Raw genomic sequence first — 19,311 nt, forward strand, 5'->3', positions numbered from 1 at the left:
ACAGCGAACGAGCACAGCGAAGGACGAAAGAGCGAACGCGTAGCGCAACGGCGGATGAAAGACGCGAGGAGGAAAGCTGAGGAGGGGCGTATGGTGAAAGCGGGAGAAGAAAAGCGTAGCGCAACGACGATGACTACGAAATGGCACCAGAGTAGCGCACGATCGTCTGGGAGGTCTGTCTGCGGCGGCTGCTGTGAATCGCGCCCACGCGTCACCCACGCGCTGCCTCTCGCGATCTCCCGATTAGCGACGTAGTCGCGCAACACTTCGCTCCGCTTGCAACGTGCCACACGAGGTAGATTTCCGCGCCAGCGAATATATCGTGAAACGAAAACACGTATAGAGCTGCGCTCAAATTTCGCATTAGGGAGTATTGTAATCGGTGAATTATTTTCACTTCAACATTTTAACGCGATGCACAAACACAATTCAATATATACACAGGACAAAGTTTATTATATCTTTTTGAAGAGAAGGAGGTAGCCTACTAAGAATGATTTAGCCTGTGCCTAGAGGATGAATATGTTGTTGTGTGTCCACCTCGTTTCAAATTGCTTTGCGTGCTTTTTTGACCCTGAAAAAAAAAAAAAAACGTGCAGACTTCAGTGATCCCTTCGGCAGTCTTTTATCAATGGTGTGTGAAATGCATGCGAATGATATGTATCTCAGTATTGTTTCTGTTTCCAGTAGGCAGCGCTAACGACTCATGAAAAAAAAAAACACCTTGCAACATTTATGCAAAAAAAAGCAACATGAAAAAAACATTAAAAAATTAAAAACAACATGAAAAAAACTGCAACATTTATTAGGGATGGAAACATCGCCACTAGCATGCAGAGGTCATAACCATATATAATTCACTCAGTAACTGAAATGAGGCCAAGCCGGATTCACTCAAAATCAAAATCAATAGCAGTCATGCGCAGCAGCGCTTACACTCGGACTCCCAGTAAAAAAAAAAAAAAAAAAAAAAAAAAAAAAAGACCAGTTTGGCCGGAAAGGCGAATAAGCCGTGTTAGTGATAGCGAACTATAAGACAGACACGAAGGAAGGTTCTTACCGTATAAATCCGTGCTATGGCCGCACCCCCAACTTTACAGCTTACATTAAAGAAAAAGAAATCGAACCGAGAAGCAATCGCGTTCGGTGCGAAGATTTCTTGATTGTATCTTTGTGTATTAAAATTTACACAAGGTGTTACATGGCTTTTTTCATTGATGTGCGTTCGTGCGACTTAATAGCCACAACTATCTCCCTAACGCGATTAATCTCGTGAATCCGCTTGTCGCATGGCTCATCCGAGATATGCCAGTCTCTTGGTGGTCACAGGCTCTGAAAGTGAACTGTCTCCTACTATGAGGTCTTGTAAATACTCATATAAAGCCGTCACTTGATCGAACAATTCTTCGAAGCCAGACGAAGTTTCTTTAGGTGAAACTGTCATTAGAGGTTATATATATATATTGACACGTGTACTTGTGTATCTTTTTCGGGTGACCGCTTTTCACCGTCTAACGAATGTCATCGCTCAGTGCGGGACACCCCCACATTTATCGGAAGTTTCTCGAATGTTATCGATGGTTCTTGATGCTGTCTGTTGTCACCAAAGCTTGTGTAATTTGACTGCATGCAGGTGCAATGCGAATTGTGTAGAACTTTCTGGAAGACCATGCGGAAACCAGCGATTACTCTGGAACCTTCGATGGCTCATGTATAAAAGCCGACGCGCTAGACCCGCTGATGAGATTTTCGACGATCGCCGACTGTGTTCGCCGCTTTCGTTGAGCTTTGAGTGCAGCCTGTTCTTGTGGACACAGGTTCGCCCAATAAAAGTTAGTTTCGTCATTCACAGTATGGATACTGCGTTTTCTTTGCCGTCACTGCTACGTGCCCATATATATTGCTACGGCACAATATTTGCGATCACGAAAGGCGAGCAGTGTGAAGACGACGACGACGATTAGAAGCTAGCGCGGGCTGTTGCCTCTTGGCCAAGCGAAGCGTATTGCCTTGTAAATATACTTGTAAATAGCTTTTCGTCGGTGTCTTCCTACGTAACATATCTGGTGGAGGTGGACGTTCCCTGTACCTCGTCACGGAGCTTCGCAGTGGTCGGTACGTCGAGCCTTCCTTCATGGCTCCCGGCGACGACAACCCGACTCCGCCGGCTCCGACACCTGCTGCCACTTCGCCGACCTACATCACTCTCCCCGCTCCCCGTGATCCTGGCGTATTCTCCGGCAAAGATGGGGAAGACGTCGATGACTGGATCAGCCTGTATGAACACGTCAGCCGCAATCACCGGTGGGACCCTACTATTATGCTCGCCAACGTCGTCTTTTACCTCGGTGGCACACCTAGAGTTTGGTATCGCACGCACGAAGATGAGCTCACAAGTTGGGCTTCACTTAAGACACAGCTTCGAGACTTGTTCGCCAACCCCTACGGTCACCAACTTGCCGCGCAGAAGGCGCGTTCCGGCCGTGTGCAGACGTCAACAGAGCCCTATGTCACGTACATTCAGGACGTCTTGGCTCTGTGCCGCAAAGTTGACACCCACATGACTGAGTCAGACAAGGTTTCCCACATCCTCAAAGGCATTGCCGATGACGCCTTCCACTTGCTCGTTTGCAACAACGTAGCGACGGTGGATGCTGTTATCAAAGAGTGCCGCCGCCTGGAACTCGCCAAAAGCCGACGTATTGACCAGAAGTTTGCCCGTCTGCCCAACACCCCAGCGACATATTCCTGTGCCGACGCTCCTCGTCCCAACAACACTGCCGATGTTACCAGGATCGTCCGGCGTGAGATCGAGGCCGCCTATCCGGCTGCCTTCGACTCCAGTCCCACCAACACATCTGCAGTCACAGTCTCACTGATCCAGGCAGTTGTCCGCCAGGAGTTCGAAAACATGGGTCTTCACACCATCTGCTCGGCCCAGCGCCCTGATACCCGCCCGGCTTCTTCCATTCCGCCCCGTCCCGCATCTTCTTACCCACCACGTTTCCGCAACCCATCTGAATGGCGCACTGCTGACGCCAAGCCCATTTGTTTCTACTGCCATCGAATCGGGCACATTTCTCGGCACTGTCGCAGTCGCTGGAGTTCCCCGATCCGGTCTACTTATACTGCCTACTCTCGCTCCCCAGGTGGCCCGTCTCGTCCCTATGCCGCACGCTCCGATCATGCCGCCACTGATTCTCCTGCACCGAACCGCCCCTATTCTCGTTCGCCTTCGCCCCAACGACGACAATCTCGCTCTCCCCCGCACCGTCGCTCCTATTCGCCGACTCCTTTCGGACGCCGCTCCCAGCCGGAAACCTAGATGATGCAGCGCTTCGAGGTGACGCTGCATTGCTCCCTACGCCGCCAAATCCTCTACTGACGTTGCCCACTCATCTGAACCTTCTTGCCGTGCAAGTCGACCGTGTTTCAGTGTCTGCCCTCATAGACACTGGGGCGCATTTGTCCATAATGAGCGCCGACCTTCGTAACCGGCTCAAGAAAATTATCACGCCCGCCACGACGCCTGTTGTCCGTGTCGCCGATGGCGGAACAGCCCCCGTAATTGGTATGTGTACCGCCCGCGTCTCCTTCGCCGATCGCTCAACAATCGTGCTATTCACAGTCATCGCCCACTGTCCCCACGACATCATCCTCGGCTTAGACTTCCTCTCCGCACATTCTGCTCTCATCGATTGTTCCGCCAGTACTCTCCGCCTTGACCTGCCTGTTCTGGATCCTGCTGAACCACACCCCAGTCGCCTCAGTTCCGCCGACTTCGTTCGCTTGCCACCTTCGGCACTGACCTACGTTGACCTAGTGTCTTCCCCACCAGTCCCCGACGGTCACTACATCGCGGCTTTTATGCAACACGTCCTCCTTACACACGGGATCACAGTACCTCAAACAGTTTTATCTATTACGGCGAATTGCGTCTGCCTGCCAGTGGTCAACTTTGGATTGACGACACAAGTGCTGCCACGTGGGATGTCTCTGACCCACCTTTGCTCATTCGAGGATCACTCAGTAGCATCCATTGCAGTAGACGACACTTCATCCGATACTCCTCTACCATCGCAGTCGGCAAATTGTACCATCGCTGCCTTACAGATAATGATTGCCCCCGACTTGCCGTCCGCGAACGCTCATTAACTCTACCGCGTTCTGTTTTCCTACCACGATATTTTTTACTTTAACGATCGTCCTTTGGCCCAAACTACAGCTGTCAAACATCGCATTAATACCGGCGATGCCCCTCCTATTCATCGCCGCCCGTATCGAGTGTCACCAGCTGAGCGTCAAGTTATTCACGCAGAAGTTCGCAAAATGCTTGCCAAGAACATTATTGAACCATCATATAGTCCATGGGCGTCACCTGTAGTACTGGTCAAAAAGAAGGATGGCTCATGGCGCTTTTGCGTGGATTATCGGCACCTTAATAGGGTTACCAAAAAGGACGTGTATCCCCTACCTCGGATTGATGACGCCCTTGACTGCCTCCACGGTGCTCGCTATTTCTCCTCTATTGACCTTCGCTCCGGCTGCTGGCAGATTGCCGTGGACAATCTCGACCGCGAGAAGACTGCTTTTGTCACACCCGACGGTCTTTATCAATTCAAAGTGATGCCGTTCGGTCTATGTAACGCCCCTGCCACTTTTGAACGCATGATGGACTCCCTTCTTCACGGATTCAAATGGTCCACGTGCCTGTGCTACCTGGACGACGTTATCGTATTCTCCCCAACGTTCGCTACGCACCTCGAGCGCCTCTCAGCAGTCCTGGACGTTTTTCGTCGAGCCGGTCCGCAACTCAACGCATCCAAGTGCCAATTCGGCCGTCGCCAGATTACCGTCCTTGGACATCTCGTTGACGCGAACGGAGTGCAACCGGACCCAGGCAAGATCCATGCTGTTGAGCACTTCCCTGTTCCGAAGTGTGTCAAGGATGTGCGCAGCTTCATCGGCCTTTGTTCGTACTTCCGCCGTTTCGTGAGAAATTTCGCCGCCATAGCACGACCACTAACCGAGCTTTTGAAAAAAGACGCACCTTTCCAGTGGGGCGATAACGAGGCCTCTGCATTCTCACATCTAATCGACATTCTCACAACGCCTCCCGTTCTGGCCCATTTCGATCCTTCTGCGCCTACCGAAGTCCGTACTGATGCCAGCGGTCACGGAATTGGCGCGGTACTGGCACAACGCCAGCGTGGCCACGACCGGGTTATCGCTTACGCCAGCAGGCTCCTCTCAACCGCGGAGCGCAACTATTCCATCACTGAGCGTGAGTGTCTGGCCCTAGTTTGGGCGGTTGCGAAATTCCGCCCATACTTATATGGCCGTTCCTTTTCCGTTGTCACAGACCATCACGCGCTTTGCTGGTTATGCTCACTGAAAGATCCTACAGGAAGACTTGGTCGCTGGGCCTTACGCCTCCAAGAATATTCGTATACTGTCACCTATAAATCTGGCCGACTACACAAGGACGCTGACTGCCTGTCTCGCTACCCGGTCGACGAGCCTGACGACGCCGACAGTAGTAGCGCCAACGGCGTTTTCTCTGTCTGCCTTCGCTAACATCGCCGCTGAACAGTACCGAGACCTATCGCTGCGAGCACTTATCGAGCGTCTGCGCTCTACACCTACCGACGCATCCGTTCGCCGATATGTCCTCCAGGGCGGCATTCTCTATCGAAGGAACTTCCTCCCTGACGGCTCTGACCTTCTTCTTGTCGTGCCAAAACAGCTACGACAGACTGTGCTCTTTGAGATGCATGACGCACCCACTGCAGGACATCTTGGGGTAACCCGCACGTACGACCGCGTCCGCCGCCGCTTCTATTGGCCTGGTCTCGCTCGCTCCGTTCGACGCTATGTTGCTGCCTGTGATCCCTGCCAGCGTCGGAAAACACCTCAAGTGCTACCTGCCGGTCATCTCCAGCCGATCACCGTCCCTGTGGAACCGTTCTTTCGTGTTGGATTAGACCTGCTCGGTCCCTTTCCCACGTCATCCTCTGGGAATAAATGGGTAGCCGTCGCGACTGATTACGCCACCCGATACGCTATCACTCGGGCTCTCCCTACCAGTTGCGCCACTGACGTCGCGGACTTTCTCTTGCGTGACATTATCTTGCTTCATGGCGCCCCGCGACAGCTCCTTACTGACCGTGGTCGAAACTTTCTCACGAAAGTTATCGCTGACATTGTGCGTTCCTGCTCCATTCAACACAAACTGACTACCTCATACCATCCTCAAACCAATGGCCTGACAGAGCGGTTACCGTACTCTTACCGATATGCTGGCCAAGTACGTTTCCAAGGACCACCACGACTGGGACATTGCCCTTCCTTACGTAACATTTGCGTACAATTCTTCCCGGCACGACACCGCTGGATTTTCTCCCTTTTATCTACTGTACGGTCGCGAACCTACCTTGCCCTTAGACACGGCACTTCCTCCTGCTCCGGTCTCAACAAGCGAGTATGCGCGCGACGCCATCGCCCTCGCCGACCATGCACGCCAGCTTGCCCGTGCTCGACTGACGGCCTCACAAACCACTCAGCAGTGCCAGTACAACGCCCGCCATCGTGACGTACAGTTTTCGCCTGGTGCGCTCGTGCTCCTGTGGTCGCCCACTCGTCACGTCGGACTTTCAGAGAAGCTCCTTTCGCGATACACAGGGCCCTACCGCGTGCTGCGCCAGGTGACGCCTGTGACTTACGAGATTGCTCCTGTGGGTTCAACCTCGTCCTCTCCTCTGGCATCTAGTGATGTCGTCCACGTCAGTAGGCTCAAGGCCTACTACACTGCTTCCGAGTCCGATCTTTAGTCGCTCCGGGACGGCGCTTTTGCCACCGGGGGTAGTGCTATGGCACAATATGTGCGATCACGAAAGGCGAGCAGTGTGAAGACGACGACGACGATTAGAAGCTAGCGCGGGCTGTTGCCTCTTGGCCAAGCGAAGCGTATTGCCTTGTAAATATACTTGTAAATAGCTTTTTGTCGGTGTCTTCCTACGTAACAATATATATATATATATATATATATATATATATATATATATATATATATATATATATATATATATATATATATATATATGGGTGAGGTTCGGAAAGCTGATTCCCCCAACAATGCAAACTTTCCGCATATATGCATAAAGAATATGCATTCCACCTCCTCCATTGTAGTGTTCACAGCCAACACATCCTTCGCAATGTGCGGCAGAAGTGGAAAGCGAGGTGAATTCGTTTTCCAAAAACTTCAAAGGCGTACGTTGGTTTCAGCATGCAACTTCATAGTGGTAGGCTCACTTCTTCAGGCTCACTTCCTTGCTGGTGGCTGATATTGGCCTGATGCTCTTAAACATCATCCTGCTCTGAGTTCAGTGATAAGCGTTGAGCTCCTAGGCTTCTCAGCTAGAAGGAAAGGCCTGTGTGTAATCGCAACAGCATACATTTTTCTGCCTGTTTAAGTCAGCACCAGGAGCCGCCTTGACAACGTGGAGTTTTCCTGATCTAGACAGCATGGCAGAAATGTTTGAATGCATCTGCGTGCATTTGATGATCCAAAGGTACAATAAAACTGTGAGGAAACAAACCCATTCCATTCCGATTTTTTTATTTTCATTTTTTATTTGCAGGTACTGTTGGCCGATAGGGCCGTTACAGGGGTGGGGTACAAATATGGCACAAAACGCATCATGGCTTATATAAAACAGCACTGTATAGCTAATACAGCGTGCCATTATACATAAATATAATACAAAATCTGAATTAACAACCGTTATGTGAAACATAAAGCAGCAATGTGTAATCGAAAAATGCATCACGTGCTACATACAACTTACATGATACATATTACATCACATACATCGCAACATTATACATATAACAACACTACATTCTACAACTTACACGAGAAATGTTAGATCATGAGGATTCATTTAGAAAATATTTTGTAACTTCGGTTTCAAAATGTTCTATAGTTTGAGAATCACATATGGCGTTCGGTAAATCATTCCAGTCTCTTATGGTTTTAGGGAAAAAAGAGTATGCGTATGTGTTCACACGAGATTGACATACTAGAAAGTTGCGGTGGTGGTCACTTCTTAGGCTCCGGACTTGTCGCGGAATTAGGTACTGCGCTGCATCAAAGTTAAATAAATTTTGAGAAAGCAAAAACAAGAATTTTAGTCTGGCTATGCGACGGCGTTCCATGAGGGGGGGGGGGTAAATTTAGTTCTTGAAACATCTCTGTCACAGAATCAGTACGGGAGTACCTTGAAAGAATAAATCTAGCCGCCTTTCTTTGCACTCGCTCAATTTTATGAATTAATCCTTTTTGGTAAGGGTCCCATATGATGCTTGCATATTCCAGTGTAGGCCTTACTATTGTTAAATACGCTGTTAACTTTACGGGGGCTGGAGCTAGTTTTAATTTGCGACGTAAGAACCATAACTTTTTTCAGCAGTAGAGCAAATATTAGTGATATTTTGAGTCCAGTTGAGGTCTTCAGATATTGTAACTCCTAAGTATTTACATTTGTTAACGGTAGTTAGCACAGTGGAACTTAGTTGATAATCAAAATTTAGGACGTGCTTAACCTTGTTTGTAACACGTAAAACAACAGTTTTTTTCTTTATTTACTTGCATTTTCCATGTTTCACACCATTCTTCAACAGATGCCAGTGCCTTGCTGAGCATTTTTTGATCCTTGTGGTTATATATTTCTCGGTAAATTAAACAGTCGTCGGCGAACAGTCGCACAGTTACGTTTTCATTAATATCTGAACAAATATCGTTAATATAAGCGAGAAATAATACCGGTCCAAGGACAGACCCTTGAGGAACGCCTGAAGTTACAAATAAACGATCGGACTGGTAGCCGTTTACGTCCACGTACTGCGTCCTACCTGATAGATATGACCTGACCCATTCCACTATATTGTTATTTATTCAAAGCTGTTTCAATTTCATAATTAATTCATTATGAGGGATCCTATCAAAAGCTTTTGAGAAATCAAGGCATATTGCATCAACCTGTTTTCCGTTATCTATTGCTTTTGAAAAGTCGTGGATGGTTTCAACCAGCTGTGTGACAGTTGACAGTTTTTGCCGGAAGCCATGTTGGTTCGAATGTAGTGCTTTCTTATCTTCTAGGTACTTATGTAGTGCTTTCGATATTATATGTTCGAGGAGTTTGCAGTAGACGCACGTTCAAGAAATTGGTCGATAATTTTCAATTTTCTGCTTGTCACCGGTTTTGTGTATCGGGATAACTTTTGCAACAAGCCAGTCGTCTGGGACCCGTTTTTGTAGCACAAAGATGCATTAAACTTCTAGGTATCTAGCAACCCATTCAGCGTATCTTCGCAAAAAGGCATTTGGAATTCCATCCGGACCTACAGATTTATGTTCTCTGATGTTTAGCAGCAGCGATAGTAGTCCTTCATAGCTAATTCGTACTTCTGGCATATCTGACACGTGTGAAAATGACGTTACTGTAGTTGGAGCAGTAGAATTAGAAACATTTGAAAAGACAAACTGGAAGAACTGGTTATGGTAAGACGCAATTTTTGAACAGTCAGTGATGATTTCGTTGTTAACAATGCTGTATTGGCTTTGAGTGGTTTACGACAAGTGATGCCAAAACTTTTGCGGAGAAGATACCATGAAGTTAGGAAGTGTTTCCTCGTAGTATTTCTTTTTTGCTTGCCTAAGCTTTATTCGCAGTTGTGCTGATAGGTTAGATATCTTTCCACGATCTCTTACTTTCCTTTGTCTTCCTATTTTTCGCTTCAGGCGAACAATCTCTCGCGTTATCCAGGGGTTTCTTTTATTTCTTCTCTTTTTTCTCATTGGTACGAATGAGTTTACGCAGTGCAAGATAATGGTTTTGAATATTGCCCACAACACATTGACGTCATCGTCAGAGCTCAGACTGCCTAGATGAAACGACAAATAATCAACCAGCTTTATCAAAATTGGGAACGTGCGTAGTGCATTCTTTAGGATTTGTTGCCGGAACCTTGGTTTTGATTTGTACAAATACAAGATGATGGTCTGATATGCCAGCTTCAACTGCTATCTGATAATTTTCAAACCGTCCATCAAGAAATACTAAGTCCAATATGGACTGTACTGTTCCCGTTTTTGGAGTGCTTTCCTGTACTACCTGTGTTAAATTGTTAGCAAAAGCAACATCGAGCAACACTTATGCGATTAAGATAGGCTTGATTCCATTCAAGTTCCATTAGGCTTTAAGAAAACTGGAATATTCCAGAATCATTCCAATTCTGGGATGGCAGTTCCGCAGCCCTATTGAGAAGGGATGACGAATATAATATTTGCAACCAGTATAATTTTAAACATTTTCGAGGTTACTATCGGCCACATTGACGATTCTCAGCACATTTTGCCAAATTCTGTGGTCTCATCGAGACTGCATTTATTGCGCTACGGCTAGCTACCGTACCAACTATGCTTTTCCCAATTTCAATATATACGGGTTTTTCATTGCCTTACAAGATCTACGCAACTACTTGCGGTTTTCTTTAAGTGCTAATTTCGTGAAGTACTTAAATCGACTCTGTTGTTCGTTTCAAACCACTAGTGGCATAGTGTGCACAGGTCCGCCCGGTCCGTGATGCCGAGTAAATGCTGAAAGGATCTTCAAGGCACTGCTTGCATTCATTTACGCTGAACAGTCAAGCCTATGAGGTGACATGCCCGTGCAAGTGCAGACAGGAGCACGAGCCTTCAGCTTCTCCGTAGTAGTGGACACCACGTCTACGAGTGCACCGGTGCGGTGCCTCCAGTGTTGTGACCGACCAAACAAGACTTCGATAGCTTGGAGTCAACACCTTTATTGCTTGCAAATATTACACATGCTTGAAAACACATTTCCACTTGTACTGAGATGAAAAAATAAAATGAGCAATACATTTAACAAGAAATCACTGCACATCAATAAACTACCGAAAGCCAGTGCATAAGTCAAAGGAGTTAGCATAGAAGTCACAGGAAATGAACCATGAAGTCAAAAGTTAATGGTTATAAAAGGCCTGAACTAAGAGCAGTTACTTGCTGCCTAAGCTAAATACAAGAACACCGTGTACTAACGCACAGAACGATGGTAAGCAGGATGTCAGAAAGTGTGCGCAAGCATAGCAGCGAGAAAAAAGGATTAAGCATAGGTAAATAGCCAGATTTATGGCAAGACAGGTTGGCTTCAGAATGACAAGTTTTTACGAAGCACTGATGCCAGGGAAATTAGATGGCAAGGCTAAACGCAGTAGTAGGCACCACTGGGACAGGGCATGCCGTTAGTACTCGTTTTGAAGACTGCTGGGGAGGCGGTAGCCACCTCCTCCCATGTGGCTAACACCGAATTCTGAAACCGGGCTGCAGCGGCTGCCGCAGCAGCAGCAGCGGCGGCGGCCGCAGCAACTGCCGCTTCAGAAGGGCTGGTGATGAAGCTGGCGGTTGGCTCAGGCACGTCAACGGAAGCGTTGTCCTCGGTCATGAAAACGCAGAAAAGGTTGCTGTCGCTCGGCGTTTCAGCCTCGCGGGCGTGGCCGTTCAACATGAATGAATCTTCGAGCGGCGGTGTGCGAACACGCTCAGCATCACGGCCCGGGTGCAGTAGTACCACCTTGGGTGACTCGTTGGGGTCGAGCAGAGCCTTCATGTCACCGTTGAGTGTCATGGAGGCCTCGGCGTGGATGACAGACTGCGCGCAATGTGTCGGTCGCAGAGGTGGCAAGTACTCCCGCGCCCAGATGGTCGCCGCCGCTTGTGAGCCAGCTGGTGGCGGAGTCGACACAGGGGTCGGCGGTGGTGGTGGTGGTGGCGGCGGTGGCAGTGGCCGAGGCGGGGCATATTCGTGATACTGATTATCGTAACAATGCTGCTGTGCGTTGTTGGCTATGTAGTCGTCGTCGCTGGTGGCCGTGTCGCTGGTAGAGCCATTCGAGTGCAAGGAAGTGTCATCCAAGTAGATAGCACTGTACTGCCACTTGATCACCGAAGCCCCGTGAACGTGTGATGACCTCTCCAAGCGGGCCATCTCATTGCGTTGCTTGCGACGCGACGCCTTGTGGCGAGATGGTGGCCGTCCCTGCGTAGAATACGGACGTTGCGACGTAATTGAGGGCAGAGGGTTTGACGATGATTATACACGCTGCACTGCTTGAGCTTTTCTAACTGTTACCTAGGGTCATTCACACACGTAAAGTCTACAAATACATGATCCGGTGGTTTTATACCAGTGTCCTCATTGGTCCAAAAAGTTTTTATCGAACGTATAATTTAATTTGCTGAGTTAAGCCCTGCATGCAGCTATATTCAGATAACTCACTTGAGTTACACAGCGGTGTTCCAGAAAGGACTAATGGTACATTCGACTGGTTCATACCGTGCTCCAACTCGGTTTGCAGCGGCAATGCGGAGCCCTCTCGTGATAGGAACCATAGGCGCCGACTACGGGGGGGGGGGGGGGGGGGGGGCTCCGGGGCCCGAGTCCTCTCCGCAGTTTTCAGGGGGGGGGAGGGGCTGAGCACCCCCCGGGCGATACCAAAGCTTCCCCCCCTCCTGCCACACATGTAAAGTTCCATTACCAGAGCTGTGCAACTCAGATCATTTCAGGTTTCTTTTGACTTTCCTGGACCTTCTCATTGAAATTTTACTGGGGCTAATAACTTACTGCATAATTGTTGGCGCGGACGTGCACGGCTTTTGATTCATACTTTCGCTTTATCTCTGCAAATTCTGACAATAGGAGGTCACACGTATTAGAAGCACTAGCGGCGGCTGCCTCATTCGTATTTTCTCACTTCAACATTGTTTTAAATTTCCGCTGTAAACAAGATGTGCACACACAATATATTTAAATATACACATGGGGCCAAATTTATTATTTCTGAAAGAGATCGAGGTAGCCAATTAAAATTTGTTTCTAAAGGTATGGATAGCCTATGCCTAGAGAATGAATATGTTGCTGTATGTTCACCACGCTTCAAATTGCTTTGCGTGATTTTTTTTTACCATGAAGAAACCTATAGACTTCATTGACCCCTCCAGCAGTCTTTTATCAATGGTGTGTGAAATGCACAAGAATGTTGTGTGTCTCAGTATTGCTTCTCTTTCCATTAAGAAATGCTAACAACTCATGAAAAAGAAACATTTCTAATCATTTGCAACATTTATTAGGGATGGAAACATCGTCACTTGCATGCAGAGGTTATAAATATATACAGGGTGTCCCACTTCACTATCATGCACCAAGATTAAAAAAAAGCAATGCGTTACTCGAAGACAACCTAGTGCATATTGTTTACAGGACAGTGGAGTAGCTGCCAGTAATTTTCTCGTTACTGAGATTTAATTAGATAATTGTATTTAATTATGTAACTCGAGACGTACTATCCTAATTATCAAAGTATCAATGAGGCATTTGAAGGCACACCCAAGGGACATCTAACTGCGGTATTTTCAGCGACGTACTAATTGCGTACTAATTTTCCGACTGATAAATAAACCCCGCGAAATATGGAGAATATAAACGTGACTGTGCTTTCACCCGGGTCATAAAGCAGCGCCCTCAAACAGGCTCCCTCTAAGTTACCCAGAACGAAACAAAGGAAATAAAGAAAAACATCGTGATCGAGCTGGTGCCTTATTTGTCGCGCCTCGGCCGAAGTAACACGTCTTGTTTGGTGTTAGTTGGAAACAAGCTGTGATAGCTGCTGCCTTGGCGAAAATAAAGTGCAAGGATATATATATATATATATATATATATATATATATATATATATATATATATATATATATATATTTGCCACAAAACCTATCACCACAAAAGCGAATTGACAAAGTCAGTGCAAATGTTAGAGGTGCGTTTTGTTTCGTCCCAGTCGCCATGTGTTTCTCTGTGGGCAGAAGGTAAACATGAGCCTTGGGAGCTGCAAACGGCAACAAGAGGAAGGCCGCAAGTATATATATCAGTCATGTAAGTGTGGCGGTAGATCAAACGCACCGACTATCATCAGCAATTATGAAAACCTGAGACAAACCGGCAGCTTCAAGAAACAGCGGTGGAGGATTCCATTTTTGAGTCCTAGTCTACGCAAGGATGTTCTAGCATCTATGGCCTCAATCCCTCATGCTAGCGTACAGGACGTGGCCGCCCAGGTACCTATTTCCAAGTCATCAGTTTGGAGTATTCTAAATGATGGCCTTTCGTCCGTACCAATTTAACCAGCTCCAATTCTTAGAAGATAGGGACCTGTAGAATCGTCTAGATTTCTCGAATTGGGTCCTAACAAATGCCGATGAGTCACCGGGCTTTTTGAGTAACATCATGCGCACAGGTGAAGCCAATTGTCGCAGAAACGCCCAGGTAAATTTGCATAATGCAAGTTATTGGAGGGTCTCCAATTTACACTGGGTTAAGCGCAAGCGGCACCAGTACCAGTGGTCGCTCAATGTGTGGTTCGGAATTTACGCCAGTGCTATAATCGGTCCCATATTCTTCGATCCCACACTGACTGGACAGCGTTACGTGGACGATATCCTTGAACGAATGGTGGACGAGTTTTTCAGCGAAGTCCCGCTGTCACGCCTTCAACTTCTGCGGTATCAGCAAGATGGGGCACCCGCACACAGCAGCAGCCGAGCACGAAACTGGCTGGATGCGACTTTTCATGTGCAATAGATTGGAAGGCACGGGCCTGTAAATTGGCAGGCTAGGTCACCTGACTTGTCTCCACTCGATTTCTTTCTTTGGGGTTACGTGAAAGATCGTGCTTACATGATCGTAATATATATATATATATATATATATATATATATATATATATATATATATATATATATATATATATATATATATTACACAGGTTGGTTCCAGCGAACGCTTTTAAAGATGTTTATATATATTACACAGGTTGTTCCAGCGAACGCTTTTAAAAATGTTTAAAGGTTGCCTGTGGCAGATAGCTCAATTCTAGTTTATGAGCTGGTCTACTATATACTGGTCTATAGATATTCTTTTGGCAGCATGCTTCGTCTGTTCTTTCGAAAGGCCGGGGTACCGAGTGCGTGCACGTATATTTCTTCACTGTGTGTGCTATTGTAACACGCAGCGACAAGACGCACCAACATGTGCGCGCAACGTCTTTATTTGACTCGAAAGGAAAACAAAACACTTAACAATGATAACTATGGGGTTCAAACACGATGAAACAAACAGACACGAATAAAGCAATGTTATAGGTTAAGACAATGCGCCGGAAGTGATTCTTCTCGAAAATCATTCGCTACACCAGGCAGACCCTGCCCGCCAGCGGGGAATTGGGCGCGTCGCGCTCCGAACTTCACTTATCTCGTCATGTCCCCAGCGACCCGCCGTGGTTGCTCAGTGGCTATGGTGTTGGGCTGCTGAGCACGAGGTCGCGGGATCGAATCCCGGCCACGGCGGCCGCATTTCGATGGGGGCGAAATGCGAAAACACCCGTGTGCTTAGATTTAGGTGCACGTTAAAGAACCCCAGGTGGTCAAAATTTCCGGAGTCCTCCACTACGGCGTGCCTCATAATCAGAAAGTGGTTTTGGCACGTAAAGCCCCAAATATTATTATTATTATTATGTCCCCAGCGGCAGCGATGAAAGCGCTCATCCTGGAAGGCAGTGAAGTGTCGAGTGACTTAGTCAGTGACGTTCATTCGCAGCATGTCTCACTCGCTGACGATGGCGGACCAAAGCCTATCATCGGGCGACTGATAGAGAGGATAGTGAGCCAGTGATACTTTCGATGAGCCCCAGACACCTTAAATGATGTTGACGCCCGGGGATTGGGGCGGCCAGTCCAGGAGAGTGACGGCGCGCTCTTCGAGCACTTCTTGCGCAACACAAGCAGTGTGGATCGACGACCTATCGTGTTGAAATATATAGTCGCCTTCTGGGAACGGGCCGTCAAGAACGTATGGAATCAGTACGTCGTCTACGATTGCCCTGCACCTTTCAGCGATGAACTTACCTTCGAGGCGCATCAGTATGTGTCGCACAACGCTTATTAACGAATACCGGCTCATATCACGCAGTAAGGATGAAGTCCGCGCACGCTTCCCGACAATGCGGCCAGCGCCCACCGCCGTAGCAGACGACGCCGTTCAAACCCCGCCCCTAGAGCGTCTGCGCCTGCGCGAGCTGCTACCGCCACCTGACTCAAGCGCTCGCCGCATCGCGATGCAAGGCGCTCCGTGTTTTCCCCTAAGTGTGAAACAGACTGTACACTCTTTATCTCAGGCAGTTTCGGAACTAATAAAAAAGAATGATGACCCTGAAAATCGCTCCAGACGCAACAATATAATTTTGCATGGACTTGGTGAACATAATGCTGAAAACACGCACACGTTTTTGTCTGATGTACACCAGTTTTTCACAGAGAAACATCAAATTGAATGCCCACCCATCGAACACTGTCATAGAATTACCAAACGTGACGGTAGATCGCGCCCAGTTATATTAAGAGTACTAGACTTCAGGAACAAAGTAGAAATAATGAAAATTGTCTCAAAGCTTAAAGGAACAAAATTTTATATTACTGAAGATTTCTCGGCTAATGTACGTGTCATTCGCAAAAAGCTATAGGCAGCAACCTCTTCGTGACCATGCCTCTGTGGTGAAGTTGCGTTATGACCACGTTTTTATAAATGGTGTCCGCTACAGGTGGAATGCTGCAGTTAGCGCCCTAGTTGACGATTCAGGTCTCGCTGCAAACACCGTTGTGAATAATTCCAGTCGTTCTGAAGGCTTGCCAAACACTCTCCCGGCTACGTCGTCTTCACATTGACATATCCGCGACTTTTACATGCTTACTTTCTTGAATGCAAGAAGTCTAGTAATTAAGTTCCCACTGTTTCTTTCCCTGGTAGCCTCCTATTCCCCTCATTTCATTGGTGTCAATGAAACCTGACTTCACGATCACATATATGACTCTGAAATCACCTCACCCGGCTATGGAGCTGTCCGATCAAACCGCAAAACTGGCAGGGGAGGCGGTGTCGCCCTTTTTTTTCAAAGCTGACTTAATGTTTTCCGTTATCTATCCTCCAGCAGATCTTGAGTCTCTTTGGTGTAAATTGTACCTAGGCAAAAAACAGACTAACACAAAAACAAACAATAATAGTCTCTGTTTTCTACCATCCACCTGCCTCCTCACCCGATAACCTTTTTCCCTTCTCGCTGATTATATCAACACGCACAGTTTTGATGCATCTAGTTTAATTCTAATGGGAGCCTTTAGCACACCAGATATTCACTGGCCCTCACTATCGCATCGCAGTTCTTTAGGTAGCCAACTAATTCACTTTTATTTATCTTTTGGGCTTACAGAAGTAGTTGATGGCGCAACAAGACAAAAGGCACTTCTTGACCCGGTGTTCATTAGTTCAGACCTTGTTGATAAGCTGTCTGAGTGTGAAATTTCTGACGGAATTTCAGATCGCAACGCAGTGTTTATATCGCTAAACTGCAAAAGTCTGTTTTTTCGACTTAAATCACTCTGACGACACATCTATTCTTGAAGTTTTATCAGAACGTTTCAAATCAGTATGCACTCTCAGTAAATATTGCGACGTGAATACACTAGTTCGCCAATTTTAAAACATTACAAAGCTGTGCATTCAACGCTTTGTTCCGTTCAAAAGTAAAAAAAAAATCGTGCCATTCCTTGGATGACTAGAGAAATTTTTCAATTATCGCACCGCGTTAGAAGACAGACGCTCAAAACGCAGTAATGACCCAGATACAATTGCTAGATTCACATCTGCCAAAGAGGAACTAAATTTGAAAATGAATATGGCCAAAGATATTTTCTTTCATGTCGAGCTGTCAGGATTGCTAAGTAATCCTCGGAAGTTCTGACTTTCTGTCATGCCTACTACTGATTCTTCATCTTCACTTACTATCACTGATGAAATTGTAAACGATCCTGCACGCATCTCCAATGCGTTCAATGAATATTTCCATTCTGTGTTCACAAACGATTCTCATGTATACCCTGCTTTTGATAATGATTCAGATTTTTCTATTTCCGACATTGCAGTTAATGTTAATGGCGTCCTTAATTTGATTTTAAATTTAGACACAAAAAAACCTAGTGGCTGTGATGGTACTCCGAATTCGTTTTTACTTCGCTATTCAGAATGGACATCACGCTATCTTGAAATTGTATTCAATAAATCTCTAGAAACAGGAATCGTTCCTTCATCATGGAAACTTGCAATAGTTATACCCTTGTATAAAATAGGAAACAAGACAGACGTAACAAGTTACAGACCAATTTCTTTAACTTCCCAATCATGAAAAATGCTGGAACATATTATTTACAAACACACAAAAGATTTTCTTGAGTTGAACAACATTCTAACTAATGTTCAGCATGGCTTTAGACGTGGTTTCAGTACTATGACGCAGTTAACCGACTTCACCCATGACATTGCTTATCAATTAGATCTCAGTAAACAGATTGACGTTATATTCATTGATTTTTCTAAAGCTTTAGATTCATTACTTCATTCTCACCTCTTGTAAAAATTAAATGCGATACTAAAAAAATTCCCGTCTGGTCGATTGAATTGCTAGTTTCCTTTCTAACCGATCCAAATACGTCGATTTTAGTTCTGCAAGGTAATCCATACTTGAAGTAGGCTCTGGGGTTCCTCAAGGATCCGTCCTGGGTTCTTTATTGTATTTATGTCAATGACCTCCCAAAAAATGTTTCTACCAGCATTCGCCTTTGTGCTGACGATAGCGTCTTATACGATGTGATTGACTCTGCGACTAGTTATAAGCGACTGCACGATTCATTTGTCTCATTCGGTGATTGGTGTGAAAAACAGAAAATGAACATTAATTAAAAGAAATGTTTTGTCCTTCACGAAAAGAGCAGCACCTGTAATTGCGACATATTCTTTGAATGGATCACCTTTAACCAGAGTTCGACAATACAAATACCTTGGCGTAACATTTACTCACAATCTCTCATGGCCTACACACATTGACCAAACATATTCAAAGGCCCTAAAACAACTAGGATACCTACGCCGTAGTATGCAAAAGGCTCCGAAGGTAACTAAACTCTTAATGTATAAAACTCTTGTTGGGCCCGTTATCGATTACGCCGCAATAGTCTGGTCACCCCATAACCAAAACAACATAAACTAGAAGCAGTTCAGAAAAAAGCCGTCCGTTTCATTTTTCACCGGTATTACCGCTATTTTTCGCCCTCGTCTGCCCTCCCTACAC

The 19,311-nt window shown here is 46.5% G+C and overlaps 1 protein-coding gene across 2 annotated transcripts in view; it reads right to left on the reverse strand.

Annotated features, from left to right (window-relative positions):
• Positions 1-10,849: 10,849 nt before the first annotated feature.
• The window catches only part of LOC142557136 (uncharacterized), a 75,994-nt gene continuing 67,532 nt past the window's right edge, over positions 10,850-19,311 (reverse strand). For both annotated transcript variants that reach the window (XM_075668784.1, XM_075668793.1), the window contains one exon: positions 10,850-12,122. In XM_075668784.1, the coding sequence (XP_075524899.1) occupies positions 11,289-12,122 (834 nt within the window). In that variant the 3' untranslated portion in view covers positions 10,850-11,288. The remainder of the gene's footprint in view (positions 12,123-19,311) is intronic.

This window comes from Dermacentor variabilis, chromosome 1 (assembly GCF_050947875.1).
Source record: "Dermacentor variabilis isolate Ectoservices chromosome 1, ASM5094787v1, whole genome shotgun sequence".
Lineage (NCBI taxonomy): Eukaryota > Metazoa > Arthropoda > Arachnida > Ixodida > Ixodidae > Dermacentor > Dermacentor variabilis.